The following is a 19,440-nucleotide window of genomic DNA, read 5'->3' as shown; positions in this document are numbered from 1 at the left end:
TCCTCAACAAAGGAAGCTTGACTTGATCATGAGACCCACTGCATTGCCACACACAAACTAGTAATGTGATCTTTCCAGGCCTTGAACTTTAGCTTGGTATTCTGATGAATAGAAGTTGAGTTGAGCATTTTTTCTGGAACAAAGTTGTTTGATCACATTGGAAAACTTGCTCTGAATGTAGCCATTTTCTTTCATGAATCTCTTAACCCCTTCTGCAAATGATGATACTCTATCAGCATCAGCCATGCCTGTTATCACATGATGTTTAAGTTCTTGAGGTTATAGTGCTTTACATAGATTACCTGCTGTCCCTTACTAGCCTTGAACTCTTTGCTTTTGTTCCTCTAAACCCCCTCAGTTCTTGTGGAGTGCCAAATGCTTTTTTGTATATAGTTTTCTTTTGGTCAGGATATGCTCTCTGAACATATCATCTAGCCACATGCTTAATGTTTTGCCAGTGGTTGCAAGAAGATAACCATGAAATAGACTAGATTAGCCACTGTAGGGACAGTGCTAACAGAGATTTCAGCTTCTTTCTGCTTTATTATGTGAATGCTCAGTTTATTTGTAACAATTTTATAGCCCTTAAACAACTAAAGAACTAAAAGTCCCAAAGAACTAAATTTTTTATTTTCTTGTTGACAGCACTTTGTGCTGCTTAGCCTCTGACAGTTTGCTTGATCAATTAATTACTTGAGAGCCATTTTTTCACAGAAACAAACTATGCCCAACACAAATAGCAAAGATGTGAGATGAGATTTGAGGCAGTGTTCAAACAATAGAGACTGAGGGTCTTTGAAGTAGTGGTAGACTATGGAAGAGTATGCTTACACAGCACTTAATTTGCTTGGTTTTAGTGTAGTAATCATTGTATGGTCAATTCACATTTTGCTTTTTGGAACCATGTAGGGGTTTTTACTTTGCTTGCATTTTTAGCCATGCAGTGTCCGTGTGGGGTCTTAGCTCCTTGACCTAGGGATCAACTGTAGAAGCTTAGAGTCTTAACAACGAAATCCTAGGTTATTTTTCATTTTGTTTTCTGTTTTTGTATTGTTGACTCACTTTTCTTGAAACATTTGAATGCTAAAACCTGTAGGTGTGGACGCTGAACTGCTTTTTGTAGTTGGTATCTTAATGATTTTACTGCAATATTTTTAGCACTGTTTTGTAATTGTAGGTTAAATTCATTAAGAAATATCAGACCTGCTGCATAAACTAAATTTCTAAACCAGTCTGTGGTTTTGTTTACAGTGTTTGAGACTATTTCTGTTTGTTCAGAAAATTTTAATTTTTTTACCCTAAGCTTTAACAAAAATCACTTTACTAGTAAAACAGTTAAAACATTACTATTTTGCTAAAACACTGCACTGCTATATGGTATGGCAAATTAGAATACCCATATTATATTTCCAGTAAAAGTTCATAAGATTGTTAAGTCCATGAAACTAAATGAAGTTCACTATTGACACTGCTGCTTAATAGTACCTTGATAGATTGACATATTTTCCACAAACTACTTGCTGATGAGCAATGCAGTGAATGAATGACCTAGGTTTTAAACATCTTAACATTTCCACAAGCTGTTTTCTCTTTCCACAAGCTTTTTAAGACTTTTCCTCCTAAATCTTTTTCTGTGATTGTTTTATCAGATTTTGCTCTGGTTGTATTAGTTTTCTCAGTTTATTTGAACGTATTTTTATTTATAATGCAAGCAACAAATTAGCAGTCAGTTTTTTTAATCACTGCAAACTTGACATTGCCTTTCCCTGAACTACTGAGCAGCATTGTTAATATCAACTCATTACATGGCCCGCCCCCCCCCCCCCCCCCCCAAATCACTTACTCAAAATCATTTGCTTGATTTTGTTTTGGTTTTATTGTTGTGGTAAAATATGTGGTACATTTTCTATTCCCAGAATAAGGTATGAGGGTTCCAGTTTCTCCACATTTTGACCAACATGTGAAGGTGGTATCTTTATGTGATTGTGATTTGCATTTCCTTGATGCCTAATAATTTACTTACTAACAGTTGGCATATCTTTGGGGAAATGTCTGTTCACAGTCTTTGCTTATTTTTATTTGGATTATTTGTCTTTTTATTATTGTTTCATAAGTGTTTTTGGTAAATTCTGATAAAATCCTTTATTAAATCATATAATTTAAAGTCTTTATATTCTTTTCACTGTCTAAATAGTGTCCTTTCATGAAGTCCAGTTTCTCTGTTTTTTCCCTCTTGTCACTTGTCCTAATCTAAGGTCATGCAGATTTGCTGCTAAGCTTTTTTCAAAGAGGACACTGTCTTTTTAGTGTTTCTTTCATTGTGTATATTGTTTTTAAGCTTCATATCTTTATATATGACAAAAGAGAATAAATTGCTTTTCTTACTTCAGCTTACATAAGAAAATAATAGTTTCTTTCGCCATTTTCTTTTCAACATACACCTCCCCTTGAAGCTAAAAGTTTTTGTGTAATGTACTGTGAGACAAGTAATTTAGACCTTGGTGGGAGGAGCTTGCATTGTTTATATTTCAAGCAGAATTAATTCCTTTTCAGTGTTGCATTTTTTTTTTTTCTTCTGTCTCCAGTGGATGAAGGAGGAGATATTCATTTGAGGTCTCTCAATAGCAGCTGTTCACATCATATATTGAGGTGACAAAGAGCCCTGGTTGATCATTAAGCAGTCCAGATCTGGTTATGTCTTATGACATTTGAACTTATAGTTCAGCTTTGTTGTATTTATAGATGTTTCAGTTTAATACTGTAGTATGTTGAATATGAAATATTAACAGCATAATCTGTTTTACTTTAGTCTATGTCTGTTTTCTTTACAGATAGCACAATAGTAGAAAAACTAAGAGCTGTTTGTTTGGACCAGGCAAAACTTGGAGAAAATAACCTTGGACCATCTCTTGATTCACTTTTCTTTGGTCCTTCTGCTTCCCGAGTTTTATATCTAACAGAGGTTGGTTCTTTCCTTTTCAAAATAAGAATTTTTCATCATGTGGTGATATCATGATTTGTAATTTTTTGGAATGGTTACAAATTTCTTAGCAATAATAAGGGAAATAGAAGTTACAGATTAAATTAAATATACTTAATACAGTCTCTGTCCCTCCCCACCCCTTCCTTTTTTTCAGGTTGTTTATGCCTTGTTAATGCCTGCTGATATGCCTCTGGCAGATGATTCTTGTGACTTTCAGTTTCACTTCTTGAAAAGTGGTGGCTTATCCCTTGTACTGAGTATGCTGACAAAAAACAACTTCCTGCCAAATACAGATATGGAAACACGAAGGGGTGCATACTTCAGTGGTCTTAAAATAGCCAAACTCTTGTTAACTGCAGTAGGTTATGGCCATATTAGAGCTGTAGCAGAAGCTTGTCAGCCAGTTGTAGACGGTGCAGATCCCATAACACCGGTAATAATTTTTTGAAATGCTTTGTGTTTAGGATTTAATTTTTAAAATTAGACCCTTCAGTGACTTAGTACAGAATGCAAGTTCAGTTCAATCTGTTGTTTTATTTATACTGAAATGTAAATTTTATTTTGGCTGTGAGGTACAACATTTGGGATCTTAGTTCCCAGACCAGGGATCAAACCTGTGTCTCCTGCATTGGAGGCATAGTACCCTGACCACTGGACTGCCAGGGAAGTCCCAAAATGTGAATGATATGTACTGATTACACTCACCTCAGAGGATATTTCATTACCTTTAAGTATTTTATTGTTTTGACTTTTCCTTTAAGTCTCAAAAACTTTACACTAATATTTTGTTACCTGGTACCTGAAAGGCATATACCGATAAGTGGTTATATAAGAAAAGATTTATTTTGCAAATTGCCCACCTCTCTTCTCACCAACCAGCTTAACCACTATGACTGCCAAAGACTGTTTATGCTGGTAGCATCCTTAAAGCAAATCAAGACATGAGATTTGGTGCAGAGGTTGAAAGTGTCATCCTTTCTCATTGAGTTTATTCACATTACAAGTGATGACTTGATTAAATTGCTCAAGAAAAAGTGGCTTAGAGATACAGATTTTTTTCTTTAGAAATGAGTTAGTTCTTAACCAGGGAAATTTAAATAATTCCTAGATTTTTGATGTTAAAATGGTTTTTTTTATTTAGGTGGGATGTTAGTATTTCAGGTTTTGTTTAAAAGAAGAGTTAGGAATTACCTGGTTGTCCAGTGGTAAGGACTCAGCACTTTCACTTCTAGGGCTCAGGAAGATTTTTCGAGCAGCATAGGGCAGCTAGAAAAAATAATAGTAAGTAATTAAAATAAGCATGAGGTTTTTAAAAAAATAGTCATAAGCTCAGTCATTTCTTTTGAAATAGAATGTCTAGAATTTTTTCAGATAATTCTGGGGTGATGTGGGCAGCAAGATTAGCTTTTTGTTTGTAATTATTCAAGCTGAATAGTTAGTACTTAAAGATTATTTATATTCTTTCTGTTTTTGTATGGTTTTGAAAGTTTCATTTAAAAAGTTAAAATTTATATAAGTAAATTTTTAAAAAGTTAAGAGTGCTGTGTTTTCACTGTAAGTTAGACTGCTTTATACTGTTCCTTTTGTGTATATTTACATAAAAACTGATAGGTTTTTCGTCATGATCCTTTCTGTGGGGGCTTATTGAAGTAGATACAAGACAATTTTATGTCTTCTTGTCTTTTTCCCTAAGACTTACTATTTAGAAAATGTTACAAGGATCCAAAGGTACATGTGTGCTGCTGAGTCACTTAAGTCACGTCCAGTGCTTTGTGGCCTCATGAACTGTAGCCCACCAGGCTCCTCTGTCCATGGGATTCTCCAGGCAGACATACTGGAGTGGGTTGCCGTGCCCTTCTCCAGTGGATCTTCCTGACCCAGGGGATCCAATCCCTGTCTCTTATGTCTCCTGCTTTGTAGGCAGGTTCTTTACCACTGGTGCCACTTGGGAAGGCATATTTCAAGTTTACCACGTTCAATTTTTTCTAAGTGAAAAATTAGTGTTTAAAAAAATGTTTATTATAGGACCACATATAATATAGAAGTGGGTCACAGTTTGATGAATACTGTAACTGATAAAACTAACTCCATTTTTTTTTCTCATGGATTTAAGAATTTATAATCTGAAGTAAAACTTCATAGTGTTTTTTTCACATTTATACTTTTAAAATTTTTTGTTTACCTTAATTCCTTTTCAGTGAACAATTTGAGACCTTGTTTTTTTAAAGGGAATATTTAGTTCTGTCAGTATGATAAGTGAAAGGAAATAGTTATTTTTATCTTGCAAAACTTGTTTAATCCACATCTCAGTTTAATGAACTAGAAATCAGTATATCAGTGGTGACCTTAATTAACAACAGTTTCAGTGTAAAAGTGCCATAAGACTTTGACTGAAAAATAAACCCTAATAATTAGTAAGATTGAATTAACAGTTTGAAAATGGTTTTATTCATTGAGTAAACAATCTATTACGCGTCTGTTATATGCCTTACATTGCTTAAGGCACAGTATGATGAAAGCTAACAGAAGCTTACATGATTCATGTATGTGTTCAGGCTAGTTTATTCGAAATTTGTAATCATCTATAAATACATTGAGTCTTCTAATGTTAATCATTATACTTCATCTCATTTAATCAATATATTTGCTCAGTCCATTTTATTTCTCTTTCTTTTTTTAAGTGAAACAGTCTAAGCAGATAATGTAACTTGGCTCTAATATTAAAAATGACCCAAGAGTTTAACTGATTGAAGATGCAGTGGATTCTGAAATTGTAGTAAAACTCTTCTTCATGCAATTTTTGTTTGAAATCTCATTTAGTAGCACCTTGCAAATAGATCTTGGAGAAGGACGTGGCAACCCACTCCAGTATTCTTGCCTGGAGAATCCCAGGGACGGGGGAGCCTGGTGGGCTGCCGTCTGTGGGGTCAGACAGAGTCGGACACTAATGAAGTGACTTAGCAGCAGCAGCAAGTTGATCTTTAAATAAAATGTGCTTGATAATTATAATAATAATATAAATAACAGTAAGTTAAACAGAAGGTTAAACTTCTTTGATTTGCACTTAACAGAGAACAACTGGAAGCCTTAAAGAGCTGTAAATTTTCATTGTCTACCTAGAGACTATGGCAGCACCTCCACAAACGCTTGAACTTCTTAAAATAGCTGTTTTTGGAAAGATTTGCTTACCAGAACTTAACTGTAGGAGGTTGATACAGAAAACAGGGAAAATTAAGTTGTGGGGACTTACTCATGATTTTTTGGTGATGAAGTTTAAAACATGGGTAGAGAAAATACTTTTGAACAGAACATAAAAAACATTTTAAAGACTGAAAGGAAAGGAAGTGACAAATATGAATTTAGAGTTTAGGTGGTAAGAAATCAAAAGTCTCTTTATCTGGTACCCCCACTTTTCTTAGTCATATCATGGCAGGTATGGTCATTTGCTGAGTAGGAGGGCTAGCAAAGAATTTAACTGGAGACATGTAGATTTGTTCAGTATCTTATGCAAGTGAAAGTGAACACAGTTGTAGGAACATTATTGAATTCATATGAAATTGGAGTTTGCAGAGGAAAATTGTGACTTTAAAAGGCAGCCAATGATAGAAGTCTACTGGATGACAGTCTGAAATACTGAAGACCATACATTCTACTGTAGATAAGTGAACGGATGATAGAGACGATGGAGAAGGAGCATATGGATGAATTTTTTTTGTGTACAAATTTTTGAAGTTTAGTTATATACAGGTTTTTACTCCAAGTAAAAAGGTTTTTTTTCCCCCCCCACCCCCAAGATTAATCAAGTTACTCATGATCAAGCAGTGGTGCTACAAAATGCTCTTCAGAGCATTCCTAACCCGTCATCTGAGTGTATTCTTAGAAATGTATCAATACGTCTTGCTCAACAAATATCTGATGAGGTTAGTATCAAATGTTGAAAGTTCCTATATCTTGGATGGCTAACATTTTTACTGTTCTTGACACAGTTTCTACCACAATTTGAGGTTGAATACTCTGAGGTTTTTCACGTTAGATTCTCTTACATTAGCTAAAATTTAATGTTATGTATCATTATCAATACTTTAGAAAGTACTTTAAAAAAACCTTTGAATAGGCTTTTTTGAGCTATAATTTATATTGAATAAACTAGATCAAAATAAAAGATATACTGAGTTTTGACATAATGTTTAATGATGCAGTCAAGAAACAGAATATTTCCATTAGTCCCAAAAGTTCTTTCTTACTGAGCCTAGACATTTATTGTTGCTTTTGTCACTGTAAAATTGTTGTATTTTAAAAGTTTACATGAATCATATTATATACTCTTGTGTCTGGATTATTTTAATCAGCATGATTGTGAAATTATGTGTCAGTAGTGAATTCATTTTGAGTAAAACCACGTTTTATTGTCATTCTATTTGTTCCGCTAATGAACATTTGTGTTATTCCTAGTTTTCTTTACTACTGAAATGATGAATTTTAAAAATTCATCAGTATGTCACATGTGCTTCTTGGGCGTACATTTTCTCATTTCTGGGTGAACTTACAGGATTGGAATGGCTGGGTAATTTGGTTTCTGTATTTGTAAAAGTCTTGTGAACAGTGTTTCAGCTAGATTAGATCTTAACCTGAAGCCTGTATTGTTGCTATAGCTGAGAAGCATACTTTTGCTTCATCACCATACATACTCAAACTTCATTTGAAGATTTAGAAAAATGAGACTAAAACTTTGTTTTTATTTTATTAATTTTTAAAATTTTCTTAAACATTATTGAAGTATAGTTGATCTACAATGTTGTGTTAATTTTTTCCATACACTAACAAACACATGAAAAGATGCTCAAAATCACTCATTATCAGAGAAATGCAAATCAAAACCACAATGAGGTACCATTACACACCAGTCAGGATGGCTGCTATCCAAAAGTCTTCAAGCAATAAATACTGGAGAGGGTGTGGAGAAAAGGGAACCCTCTTACACTGTTGGTGGGAATGCAAACTCGTACAGCCACTATGGAGAAACAGTGTGGAGATTCCTTAAAAAACTGGAAATAGAACTCCCATGTGATCCAGCAATCCCACTCCTGGGCATACATATGGAGGAAACCAGATCTGAAAGAGACATGTGTACCCTAGTGTTCATCGCAGCACTGTTTATAATAGCCAGGACATGGAAGCAACCTAGATGCCCATCAGCAGATGAATGGATAAGGAAGCTATGGTACATATACAGTATGGAATATTACTCAGCCATTAAAAAGAATTCATTTGAACCAGTTCTAATGAGATGGATGAAATTGGAGCCCATTATACAGAGTGAAGTAAGCCAAAAAGATAAACACCAATACAGTATACTAACGCATATATATAGAATTTAGAAAGATGGTAACGATAACCCTGTATGCAAGACAGAAAAAGAGACACATGTACAGAACAGACTTTTGGACTGTGTGGGAGAAGGCGAGGGTGGGATGTTCTGAGAGAATAGCATTGAAACAAGTATACTATCAAGGGTGAAACAGATCACCAGCCCAGGTTGGATGTATGAGACAAGTGCTCAGGGCTGGTGCACTGGGAAGACCCAGAGGGATGGGATGGGGAGGGAGGCGGGAGGGGGGATCAGGGTGGGGAACACATGTAAATCTATGGCTGATTCATGTCAATGTATGGCAAAACCCACTATAATATTGTAAACTAATTAGCCTCCAAGTAATAAATAATAAATGGAAAAAAAATTTTTTTGCCATACAGCAAAGTGATTCAGTTATGCATATGTGTGTGTGTATTCTTTTTCACATTTTTTCCCCATTATGGTTAATCACAGGATATTAAACATAATCCTTGTGAATGTTTATTCATCTTATATGTAATAATTTGCATCTGCCAGACTTTGCCTACTTTGGACCTTAAAGAAAACATAGACTGTCAGAAGAAGGAGGCATAGTTAACTTTATGTATAGCTTTTTATCCTACTACTTTCACAATAAAGAAATTTTTGTTTTCTGATTATTTCTTTCTACTGTCTAGTAGAGTCAGCACTAGTGTCAGCACTACTGATTATTCATTTTCTTTCAGGCTTCAAGATACATGCCTGATATTTGTGTTATTAGAGCTATACAGAAAATCACCTGGGCATCAGGATGTGGGACATTGGAGCTAGTATTTAGCCCAAATGAAGAAATCACTAAAATTTACGAGATGGTAAGAGTCATTATAGAAATGTATTCCTTTATGTAAATGTTAATTTTGCATATGACTAAATTTTCGTCTTGTCTGCCCTCTTTGAAGACGAAGTAACCTATGTATCTAATGGTTTAAAATAAAATTCTGTAATTAACATGAGAATATGAAAATTTTTACTTTGAAAATAAACTACTTATGGATCTCACTGTAAGGAAGCTTTCTTCTAAATTTTTTTTTTTCTAACATCTTACTGAGTTGAATATAGTTAAGCTGTAAAGAATTTGCTTTTCCCAGTTTCCTTTAATAATTGTGCTTCCTATGAGTTTGTGGAATCATAACATTCAGATATTTTACTTGCTTGTTTTACAGCCTTCAGGTATAGCAACAATTTTTACTGTTTCGGTATTATCCCTCTTCCTCATTTGATAAGGTAAATTATTTGCAGAAATGAGACTATTTTGCGCCTGGATTTTCTATTTACTTGTCTGGAGTAGTCACTTGTATATAGTTTATAGGAGAGAGTGGATATTGGAATTGTAAAGCTCCTCTTTTTGGATATTTAAATGACTGGTCCATTCTAGGCATATATTATATTGAAATTGATTTTATTTTTTGATAAATGGAAACATAAAATTATTAACTACAGGCAAATATATTTTACATTGGGAAAATCTTCTATAACCTTCCTCAACATTTGTGTAAGCTAATTGCTTCTTTAAATGGCATTGTAGATAAAGCTATAAAATAAAACTAATCAACATTCCTAATACAGTGCCAGAGTTACGCTTTGGAAAGGCATCATGAGAAGTATAGACATACACTAATACCCAGAGGGACAAGGAAGCAATACTTAGCTTTTATTAAACATGTTCCTTTATTCCATTTTGGGATATATTCTAAAGAGTCTCAAAATCTACAGGTAAAGAGACTGAAGACAAATGGTCTTTAGTGGGTATAGGTAAGTTTTAAATACTAACTAAAAGATTTTGAATGTTTTCTTCAGTGTATCACCAGTAGTTTATGCCTCATCATTTTACAGACCAGCAGTCCAAGCCATGAGCCAGACGTGGAAGATGAACAGGTTTGCTGTGAAGCATTGGAAGTGATGACTCTATGTTTTGCTCTAGTTCCAACAGCCCTGGATGCACTTAATAAAGAAAAGGCTTGGCAGACATTTATCATTGACTTATTATTGCATTGTCCCAGCAAGTAAGTGATTGTCTTTGTTGATTTAAAAGAAAACTGACCTTATTCTTTAGGCAGACATGAGTTAATTTTGATCAAAATCTCAGAAGTCAATTAAGGAAGCATTTTTCTTGTCTTTGTAGCATTTTGATATTTTGGAAACATTTTTTTATGTTTTTCATGTAAGCTGAAGATGTTTTCTTGATTTTTTCTTGATTTTTTTTCTTTCGTAGTTTTTCAGTTGCGGTAAAGTGTTAACATATAGTTACATCTCTGGTAGTTCAGTGGTGAAGATTCTGCAGGCAGTGTGGGAGATAAAGGAGATGCCAGTTTGATTCCTGGGTTGGGAAGATCCCTTGGAGGAGGAAATGGCTATCTATTCCAGTATTCTTGCCTGGAGAATATCATGGACAGAAGAGCCTGGCAGGCTATAACCCATGGGCTTGCAAAGAATTGGACACTACTGAGCTACTGAATATAAAGATAGTTATTTATAACTAAGAATTAGAGATTTTAACAACTTTTATGTGAATAACATTGAGTATTTACAGTGTTGGGCAGTTACCACTAATTCCTAAATTTTCATTATCCCAGACATATTTTTTAAACAGTACTCAACTCCCATTTCCAACCTCTCTACCCCTGTTTATCTCTAATTTGCATTCTGTGTCTTTGTATTCACCTATTGTCAGTACAGCATATAAATGGAATTACATATTATTGGTCCTTTTGGGTTATCACTTGTTTTGATTTAGCATAATCTCAAGGTTCAAACATGTAGCATGTTAAGGAATTTTCTTTATTTTTAATGCTGAATAATATTTCATTCTGTGTATGTATTGTATTGTTGTTTTTGCATTCACCTTTTGGTGAACACTTGAGTTGTTTCTATTTTTGGCTGTTGTGAATAGTGCTGCTGTGACTATTGTGAAGTAGAAACTGGTTGAGTTCCCATTTTCAGTTCTTTTGAGTTTGTAATTTGGAGTGGATCTCTTAGATCATGTAGTAATCCTTTAGCTTCCTCAGGCTCCACAGGAGTTACAGTGTAGGCTTACCAGCAATGTAGAGAGTTTTCCATTTTTCCATGTCCTCTTCCATACCTGTTTTTTTTATACTGAGCTTGAGCAATGCATTGTGAAGCTCCTTTGAAAATTTGTTAAAAGTATTTATTCACCTGTGCAGAAAATTGTGAAGAAATCTATACATGTGCAACATTTTAAGTAGTATTTGGAGGTTTTTAAACTCCTGTTTTCTGTTGTTTTGTAAATCAGAGGGACTTTTAAAAGTTCAGAAATTGCCTCAGCTTATATTGGGGCAAATGTATGTGAATTGAAGTCAGGCCAGTAACCTGACTTCAGATATACTTTATTTGAACCGTTTATTCTTCTTCTTCCTCCTCCATTACTTGTTTATACTCCTGTGATAGTGTCAGTGAAAGAAAAATCATACAACTTTCTAGAGTAATGAAGAGAGGAACAGGAGAACTGGACTTTTGGCATTGCTTCTTCTAACACAACAGTTCTCCAGACACAATCCAGAGAGTGGTTTCTTCAGGATTATGGTTGGTGTTCTCAGAAGTTTTGCACTTAAATTGTTAAGTAGGATTAGTAGGCAGTCCTGTTCCTTGGTGGCTCAGTGGTAAAGCACCTGCCCACCTGTAGTATGAAACAAACATAAATTTATTTCAGAGCTTTAGCAGCTAGCAATTAGAAATAATGATATTTATCCATGTTATAATGTTCACGCACTATTTAACATCCAACATGTGTTTGGCTCTGTTCTGATGTCAGGACTCTCATCAACAAAGCTTGAAAGAACCAAAATTTAGAAAATTTAGAGAGATTACTATTCTGAAATAAAAAAACATAATTGAGTTTATTATTTACTCTAGTAAGGGAAGGCCTTGCCGTTTGAACACATTCTCAGAGCAAAACAGACTGTAGTTTTAAGCATTACCAGTTTTACACAGCTGTCTGAATTGACATTATTTGTAGATCTGGATTATTCAGGTAAGTTTGAGTTGTTAGATTAATATTGATGTTATTCAATATATGTTTTAATGGTCCTCAAACTTCTATCAGAATCTTTGGGATTGGTATTTAAAGTGTAAATTACTGGGCCTCTCTCCCTGAGTTTGTCATTTAGTAAAGCATGGACTGAAGGAGAGAATCACTCAGTTGTGTCCAACTCTTTGCTACCTCATGGTAGCCTACCCCTCCAAGCTGTTCTTTCCATGTGATTCTCCAGGCAAAAATGCTGGAGTGGTTAGCTGTTGCCTTCTCTAGGGCATTTTCCCATCCCAGGAGCTGAACCCTGGCCTCCTGTATTGAAGGTGGAAAAGCATGGGGTAGGCCCCTACATTTGTGTTTCTCCACAGTTTGAGAATGCATGTAGTCTTAAAATTACCACGTTGTTTGCCTGAAAGCATGGTTCATTGAAAAGATGTCCATGGCATCACACAGAGTCAGACATGACTTAGTGACTAAGCAACAACAATGTAGCTTACTACATGGCATCTTATATCCGTTAGGGTATATGTGTTGTTCCAAGAGAGGTTTGAAAGCTATCCTACAAATATAGACATATATTGTTTCATCTGTTTGTTGTTTGCAAAGATTCTGAAAGGCACATATTAAGAGATATTAGTTATCTGTTGTGCAGTATAGCAGAAACTGACAACATTGAAATCAACTGTAGTCTGATAAAAAATTAAAAAATGTAAAACATGAGAATAATAAAAAAAAGTGAAAAAAGACAAATTTTAACTCAATAATTTCCACCCTATGTGGGTGTAATGTGAGGTTTTACTTCATGAAAAATAACTTTGACTTTTTTTTTAGTGCTAATGGTGAGTTATCTTGTAATTTTACTATTAATTTATTTTCCTTGTTAAAGATAAACCAGTGTTTGAAATAATTAGTGTCAGTTTTATTCACTAGAGCAACACATTAAATAGACTTTCTGTTTCAGAATTGTTCGTCAGTTGGCACAAGAGCAGTTTTTTTTAATGTGCACCAGATGTTGCATGGGACACAGACCTCTGCTTTTCCTCATTACTTTGCTCTTTACCATTTTGGGGGTAAGACATTTTTTAATAGACTTATCAGTATGATTTATTCTTTAAGGAACATTAAAGAAATTGTGGTTTTAGATTTTTTTTTAGTTACGTTTAATAAATAATGAATATTCCTTGTTATTTCCTTTACTGGTTATACATTGGCTTTTATTTGCTTTTTATAAATACTTAAGGGAAAAATACTCGATTTTACCTGAAAAATAGAAATCAACGATCTTTTTTATGCCATTAATACTAGATTTTTTCTCCTTACCCGTTCTCTGGGGTTTTTTAAAAAGTTAAAATTAATTTTGAGCATGGACTTGCTAATTCACGTTTCAATTACGTATTTCAGAGCACAGCAAGAGAGAGAGGTAAACATTCAGGTGACTACTTCACTCTTCTTCGGCACCTTCTTAATTATGCTTTCAACAATAATATTAATGTGCCCAATGCTGAAGTTCTTCTCAACAATGAAATTGACTGGCTCAAAAGAATTAGGGTAAGTTGTTCCATTTACTGTTGTTAATTGCTAAGTTGTGTCCATCTCTTGGGACCCCATGGACTGTGTAGCCCGCCAGGCTCCTCTGTCCTTGGGATTTCTCACCCAGAATACTGGAGTGGGTTGCCGTTTCTTCCTCCAGGGGATCTTCCCAACCCAGAGACTGAGTGCACGGATTATGCATTGTGGGTGGATTCTTTACCACTGAGCCACCTGGGAAGCCTATTTAGTTTATTACTTCACTGTTAAATCTTTTTCCTTTTAAAAAAGGGTTTATAGTTTTGAGTCATGTTAAGCCAACAAAAAAAAAGAAAAACACTGCAAGGTAGTAAAGCAAAATATATGCTTTTCATTGATGAACTATTAACTCATGACTGATAGCAGCAACATACAGATACATTTGTATAAGTGTTTTACTTCATAGTTGGGACTTAGACTGCTGATGTTTACTTTCCTCCAATTTGTTATTTTTGAATTTTTTTCCTCCAAATTATCATCATAATTAATAAAAGTTCTTTAAAATTTTTTAAATAAAAAATGTGTGATTAATACTTATATTTCATCATTTGCTACTTTTTATATGTACAGAGTTCTATGAGAATATATTTCTGAAATTTGTTAAGCGTTTTTCCTCTAGATTATCGTTCTCTGAAAACTGTTCTAGCTTCTTCACCTTGGTACCGTTAAAATTTTGGATGAAGTATTCTTGTTTTGAGGAGCTGTATTATGTATTGTAATGTAATGAGCGGTATTCCTGGCTTCAAATCAGTAGATAGTGCCTTAGTTAATTCCCCTTTCATCCCAGAAAACTAGAAGTATCTCAAGATCGTGTCTGTCCTATTGGGGCAAAATTGCTTTCATTTACTGTTTAAGATACAGTTGTATCAAAGAAATACAAAATTACTTGAATGAACAGGTTTAGCAGCATTATTATCTGAGATATCACTCTCCTCCAGCTCTCTTTTATACTGATCTTTTTTGTCCTTTTCCTTAAATCAGATCTATTATATTTTTCCTTTGACAGGATAATGTTAAAAGTAGAGGTGAAACAGGCGTTGAAGAGCCTATCTTGGAAGGCCACCTTGGGGTAACAAAAGAGTTACTGGCCTTTCAAACACCTGAGAAAAAGTATCATATTGGTTGTGAAAAAGGAGGTGCTAATCTTGTTAAAGTAAGTTCTACATTTTAGTAGTAAGTAGTTATCTTGAATTTTTGAATGCTTGTTAGCAGATCTGTGTGATTTCTATACTATTCCATCTCTAAGGATCTTGACCTTTTTCGTTAATTATTTACATTAGAAAAACTTTTATCTTTGTGAAGTTTACAGTAATTTTTAAGTGTTGAATCAGCCAAAATATTCTTTTTTAAAAGTAAAAATAAGATACATTTTCATTTTCATGAAGAACTTTATCAAACAGTGTATGCATCTTTCTGTTCTACTAACTTCTGCCGTTTTTCAGGCAACTCCATAAATCCATCTTCCCCAAACTGTTTTATCTTTTTGAGCAAAGAACTCTTCCAGGGGCCTTTTCCAGTCTTCCAGGGAATTGAAATTTTCTCCATTAAGAGATTTGTAAAGATCAAAATAAATAGAAATCCAAAGATGCCATATCTGGTGATTACAGTGGAACTTCCTAGTCAAGCTATAAAAGTTTTTGCCTGATGATCAAAGAAACATGCAGTCTTCCATTATCCTAATGGAGGATCATACATTTTCTGTTCACTAATTTGGGACACTTTTCATTGAGTGCTGCTTCCAGTTGGTCTGATTGGGAGCCGTACTTGTTGGAATTAATCATTTGATTTTTTCTGAAAGGAGCTTATAATAGAGGACTTCTTTCAAATCTCGTCATATACACATCATCGCTTTTGGTTGAAGACCAGTCTTTGGTGTGGTTAGTGGTAATTCATTTCACTTGCCCCGCAGTCTGTTTGGTTCCATGTTATTGTACTGTGTATCCCCTTTTCATCACTATCACAATTTGTTTTAAAAACAAAATGTTTTCCTTTAAGAAACAAATGGAAATAGATCAAGAAGGAATTTTTTTTCCTTAACTTATGTGAAATGAAAACATCAAAGCAGTTAACATAACCATGCTGGTACAAATGATTTTCAGCACTTGATTTGGATATTTTAAGTATGTCAGTTATCTATTGGGTGGTAGGATGTTGTTCCCAGTATCTTGATTTTATCACTGTCAACTTCCCCTGGTCTGCCCGATGGTGGAGCATCATCCAGTGAGAAATCTCCACAAAACTTAATCACTTTTTAACTTGTTTGATCATTCACAGCATCTTCTCCATACACTGCATGAATCATTTTTTGCATTTCAGTTGTGTTTTTAATTTCTTGAAAGAATAAAGCATAATATGATGAAAATGTTTTCCTCCACCTTCAGCATTAGTATGACTACATTAAAAATTGGCAATTTTGATTTTTTTTTCAATACATGCTCATATGATAGTGTCACAATATAGTCTAATAGTTGTTTTAGTTGTTTCAAATGAAGTTAAGGACAGCTGAGAGCTAATAGAGCCACCTTATGGGAAGCAGTGAACAAACTATTTGGTCAACCCAGTAATCTTGAGTTCAGTAAAAGCTCAGATAAAGTGTTTTAGAAGGTTAACAAGCAGTATTAATTGACTTTGCTATTTAGTAAATCTGAATTTTTATTCGATCAACTTTGAAAGTGAAAACTTTTATCGTACAAGACTTTATTTTTTACATCATATTTATTCCATGAGTTTCTTCACTTATCCCTTACAATTTAAGGGAAGAGTGCCATTTGATGTATTTCATTTTTATTCAAAGTGCATTAATTTCAGTTCATATTTAATTAAAGCAGATTTATTTAGAATATATTTTTCTTAATAGTCAAGGTTTTAAAAAAAGCTTAATATCAAAAAAAGTGAGTTTATTAATTATACTCAGTATGTTTTTAAAATAGAATTTACGTTACTTGAAACTCCAAAATTGTATTTGAGATGAGACATTTGATTGTATCAAATAATTAGAAGACTGTTCCTTCTAAGGGATACTTTTTCGTAAAGTAAATATTACAAACAATGTATGATCTGTTTTCTTTCAACTCTTTAGGAATTAATAGATGATTTCATCTTTCCTGCCTCCAAAGTTTACCTGCAGTGTATGAGAAATGGAGAACTACCAGCTGAGCAGGCTATCCCGGTCTGTAGTTCACCAGTTACCATCAATGCTGGGTTTGAACTACTTGTAGCATTAGCTGTTGGCTGTGTAAAGAATCTCAAACAGATAGTAGATTGTTTGACTGAAATGTATTACATAGGAACAGCGATAACTAGTAAGTATTTTAACTTAACTGTTTCTTTTGGTTAATAATATTTCTGTTTAAAATACTGTTTTTTTTCTTTTAGAAAACATTTAACTTATATTTGTGTTTTTAGCAACTTTTAGTTTGTTTTTAGCTATCATTTTAGTATAATGATTTCAATAATCATACACAAAGACCATTATGAGGACAGAGCCTTTTTACAGAAAAATTTCCAAGTGTACTTTAGATGTCTCTAGATGAAAGAAAGAATGCTTTCTTTCAACATGTATGAAATTAAATCCAAAGCCCAGACTAACAAACCAAATTTGATGTCCCAGACTTGTACTTAAAACCTAAAATACGTTCATTGGAAAGATCTTTTTTTCAAGCTTTTTTTCTAGCTTTAGTTATTTTGGTCTGAGCTTTAAGAAAGTTATCAGATATAAGAAGATTTTATTTTAGTGTTATATTATTTTGTTCTCAGTTAATGTGGACATCTGTCTCATAAAGGAGGACATTTTCTTTAGAGCTATTAAGAACTGAAGCTCAAAAAGTGGAGAATAAGTTAAAATAATAGAAAATATGGTCATAAAATCTAATGTTAAGAAAATCAGTTCAGTTTAGCTGTGTCTGACCCTTTGTGACCCCATGGACTGCAGCACGCCAGGCCTCCCTGTCCATCATCAACTTCCAGAACCTGCTCAAATTCATACCCATTTAGTCAGTGATGCCATCCAACCATCTCATCTTCTGTTGTCCTCTTCTCCTCCTGCCTTCAATATTTCATAGCATCAGGGAGTCAGTTTGTTGCATCCAGTGGCCAAAGTATTAGAGCTTCAGCTGTAACGTCAGTCCTTCCAGTGAATATTAAGGACTGATTTCCTTTAGGGTTGAGCAGTTTGAGCTCCTTGCAGTCCAAAGGACTCTCAATAGTCTTCTCCAACACCACAGTTCAAAATCATCAATTCTTCGGTGCTCAGCTTTCTTTATGGTCCAACACTCACATCTGTACATGACTACTGGAAGACCATAGCTTTGACTTTACGGACCTTTGTCAGCAAAGTAATGTCTCTGCTTTTTAATATGCTGTCTAGGTTGATCATAGCTTTTCTTCCAAGGGGCGAGCCTTTTTTAATTTCATGGCTGCAAGTCACCATCTGCATTGATTTTGGAGTCCAAGAAAATAAAGTCTCTCACTGTTTGCACTTTTCCCCCATCTATTTGCCATGAAGTGATGGGACCAGATGCCATGATCTTGGTTTTTTGAATGTTGAGTTTTCAGCCAGCATTTTCACTTTCCTCTTTTACTTTCATCAAAAGTTTCTTTAGTTCTTGAATTAGAGAAAGTCAAGACATGGCAAAGTAATATACAGCATCTCTTAACTGCATCTGAAATTATCTTTCTTATACTTTCTTTCAGAATGTAAATAAGTTTTCAGTCACATTTTGGGAGTTTCTTACTGAACTTACTTATACTGTAGAATCTACATAAAGAAGTGATTCTAGAACTCTTAATTAGTTTAAGAATTTAATGACTATATTATTCACTGTATGCACAAACATATTAACTTTGTACACTATCCTGGTTCAGACATTGTCTCTGCATATGCAGGTTGTAACTATGGATAGCTTTTTTCTTAATTTGTTTCATTTTGTCATAAAAGGCAATACATATACTGTACACATATCCTTTGTTTTATTTAAGTTTTGAACTTAGTATAATAATATGCCTGTCAGCATAATAAAGGTATATGTAATTCCGTTACTGGCCATGTAGTTTGCACTTCAGTGTAAATTATGTATTACTGAGAAAAAAAGTAGATTGAAAGGCAAAGGAGAAAAGGAAAGATAAACTCATCTGAATACAGGGTTCCAAAAAATAGCAATAAGGTAAGAAAGCCTATTTAAGTGAACAATGTGAAGAAATAAAGGAAAACAATAGAGTGGGAAAGACTAGAAATCTCTTCAAGAAAATTAGAGATAATTTTCTCTAAATGGCAAAAAGCAAAGAGGAACTAAAGAAACTGTTGATGATGGAAGAGGAGGGTGGAAAAACTGGCTTAAAACTCAATATTCAAAAAACTAATATCGTAGCATGTGGTCTGCCATCACTTTAAGGCAAATAGACGGGGGAAAAATAAAAAGTGACAGACTTTATTTTCTTGGGGTCTGAAATCATTGCAGATGGTATGAAATTAAAAGACCCACTTGATAAAAGAGCAGACTCATTGGAAAAGACCCT

General features: G+C 34.1%; 1 protein-coding gene across 2 annotated transcripts in view; it reads left to right on the top strand.

Annotated features, from left to right (window-relative positions):
- The window catches only part of LOC122434400 (probable ubiquitin carboxyl-terminal hydrolase FAF-X), a 119,066-nt gene that overhangs the window by 64,730 nt on the left and 34,896 nt on the right, over nt 1-19,440 (top strand). For both annotated transcript variants that reach the window (XM_043457724.1, XM_043457723.1), the window contains exons 21-29: nt 2,832-2,962; nt 3,138-3,416; nt 6,778-6,903; nt 9,059-9,184; nt 10,206-10,375; nt 13,322-13,430; nt 13,762-13,908; nt 14,933-15,079; nt 17,006-17,228. In XM_043457724.1, coding sequence (XP_043313659.1) covers nt 2,832-2,962; nt 3,138-3,416; nt 6,778-6,903; nt 9,059-9,184; nt 10,206-10,375; nt 13,322-13,430; nt 13,762-13,908; nt 14,933-15,079; nt 17,006-17,228 — 1,458 coding nt within the window. The remainder of the gene's footprint in view (nt 1-2,831; nt 2,963-3,137; nt 3,417-6,777; nt 6,904-9,058; nt 9,185-10,205; nt 10,376-13,321; nt 13,431-13,761; nt 13,909-14,932; nt 15,080-17,005; nt 17,229-19,440) is intronic.

Source organism: Cervus canadensis, chromosome X (assembly GCF_019320065.1).
Source record: "Cervus canadensis isolate Bull #8, Minnesota chromosome X, ASM1932006v1, whole genome shotgun sequence".
In the NCBI taxonomy this organism is placed as follows: Eukaryota; Metazoa; Chordata; class Mammalia; order Artiodactyla; family Cervidae; genus Cervus; species Cervus canadensis.
Note: the sequence above shows the minus strand (reverse complement) of the source record. Positions and strands in the feature narration are given on the sequence as shown.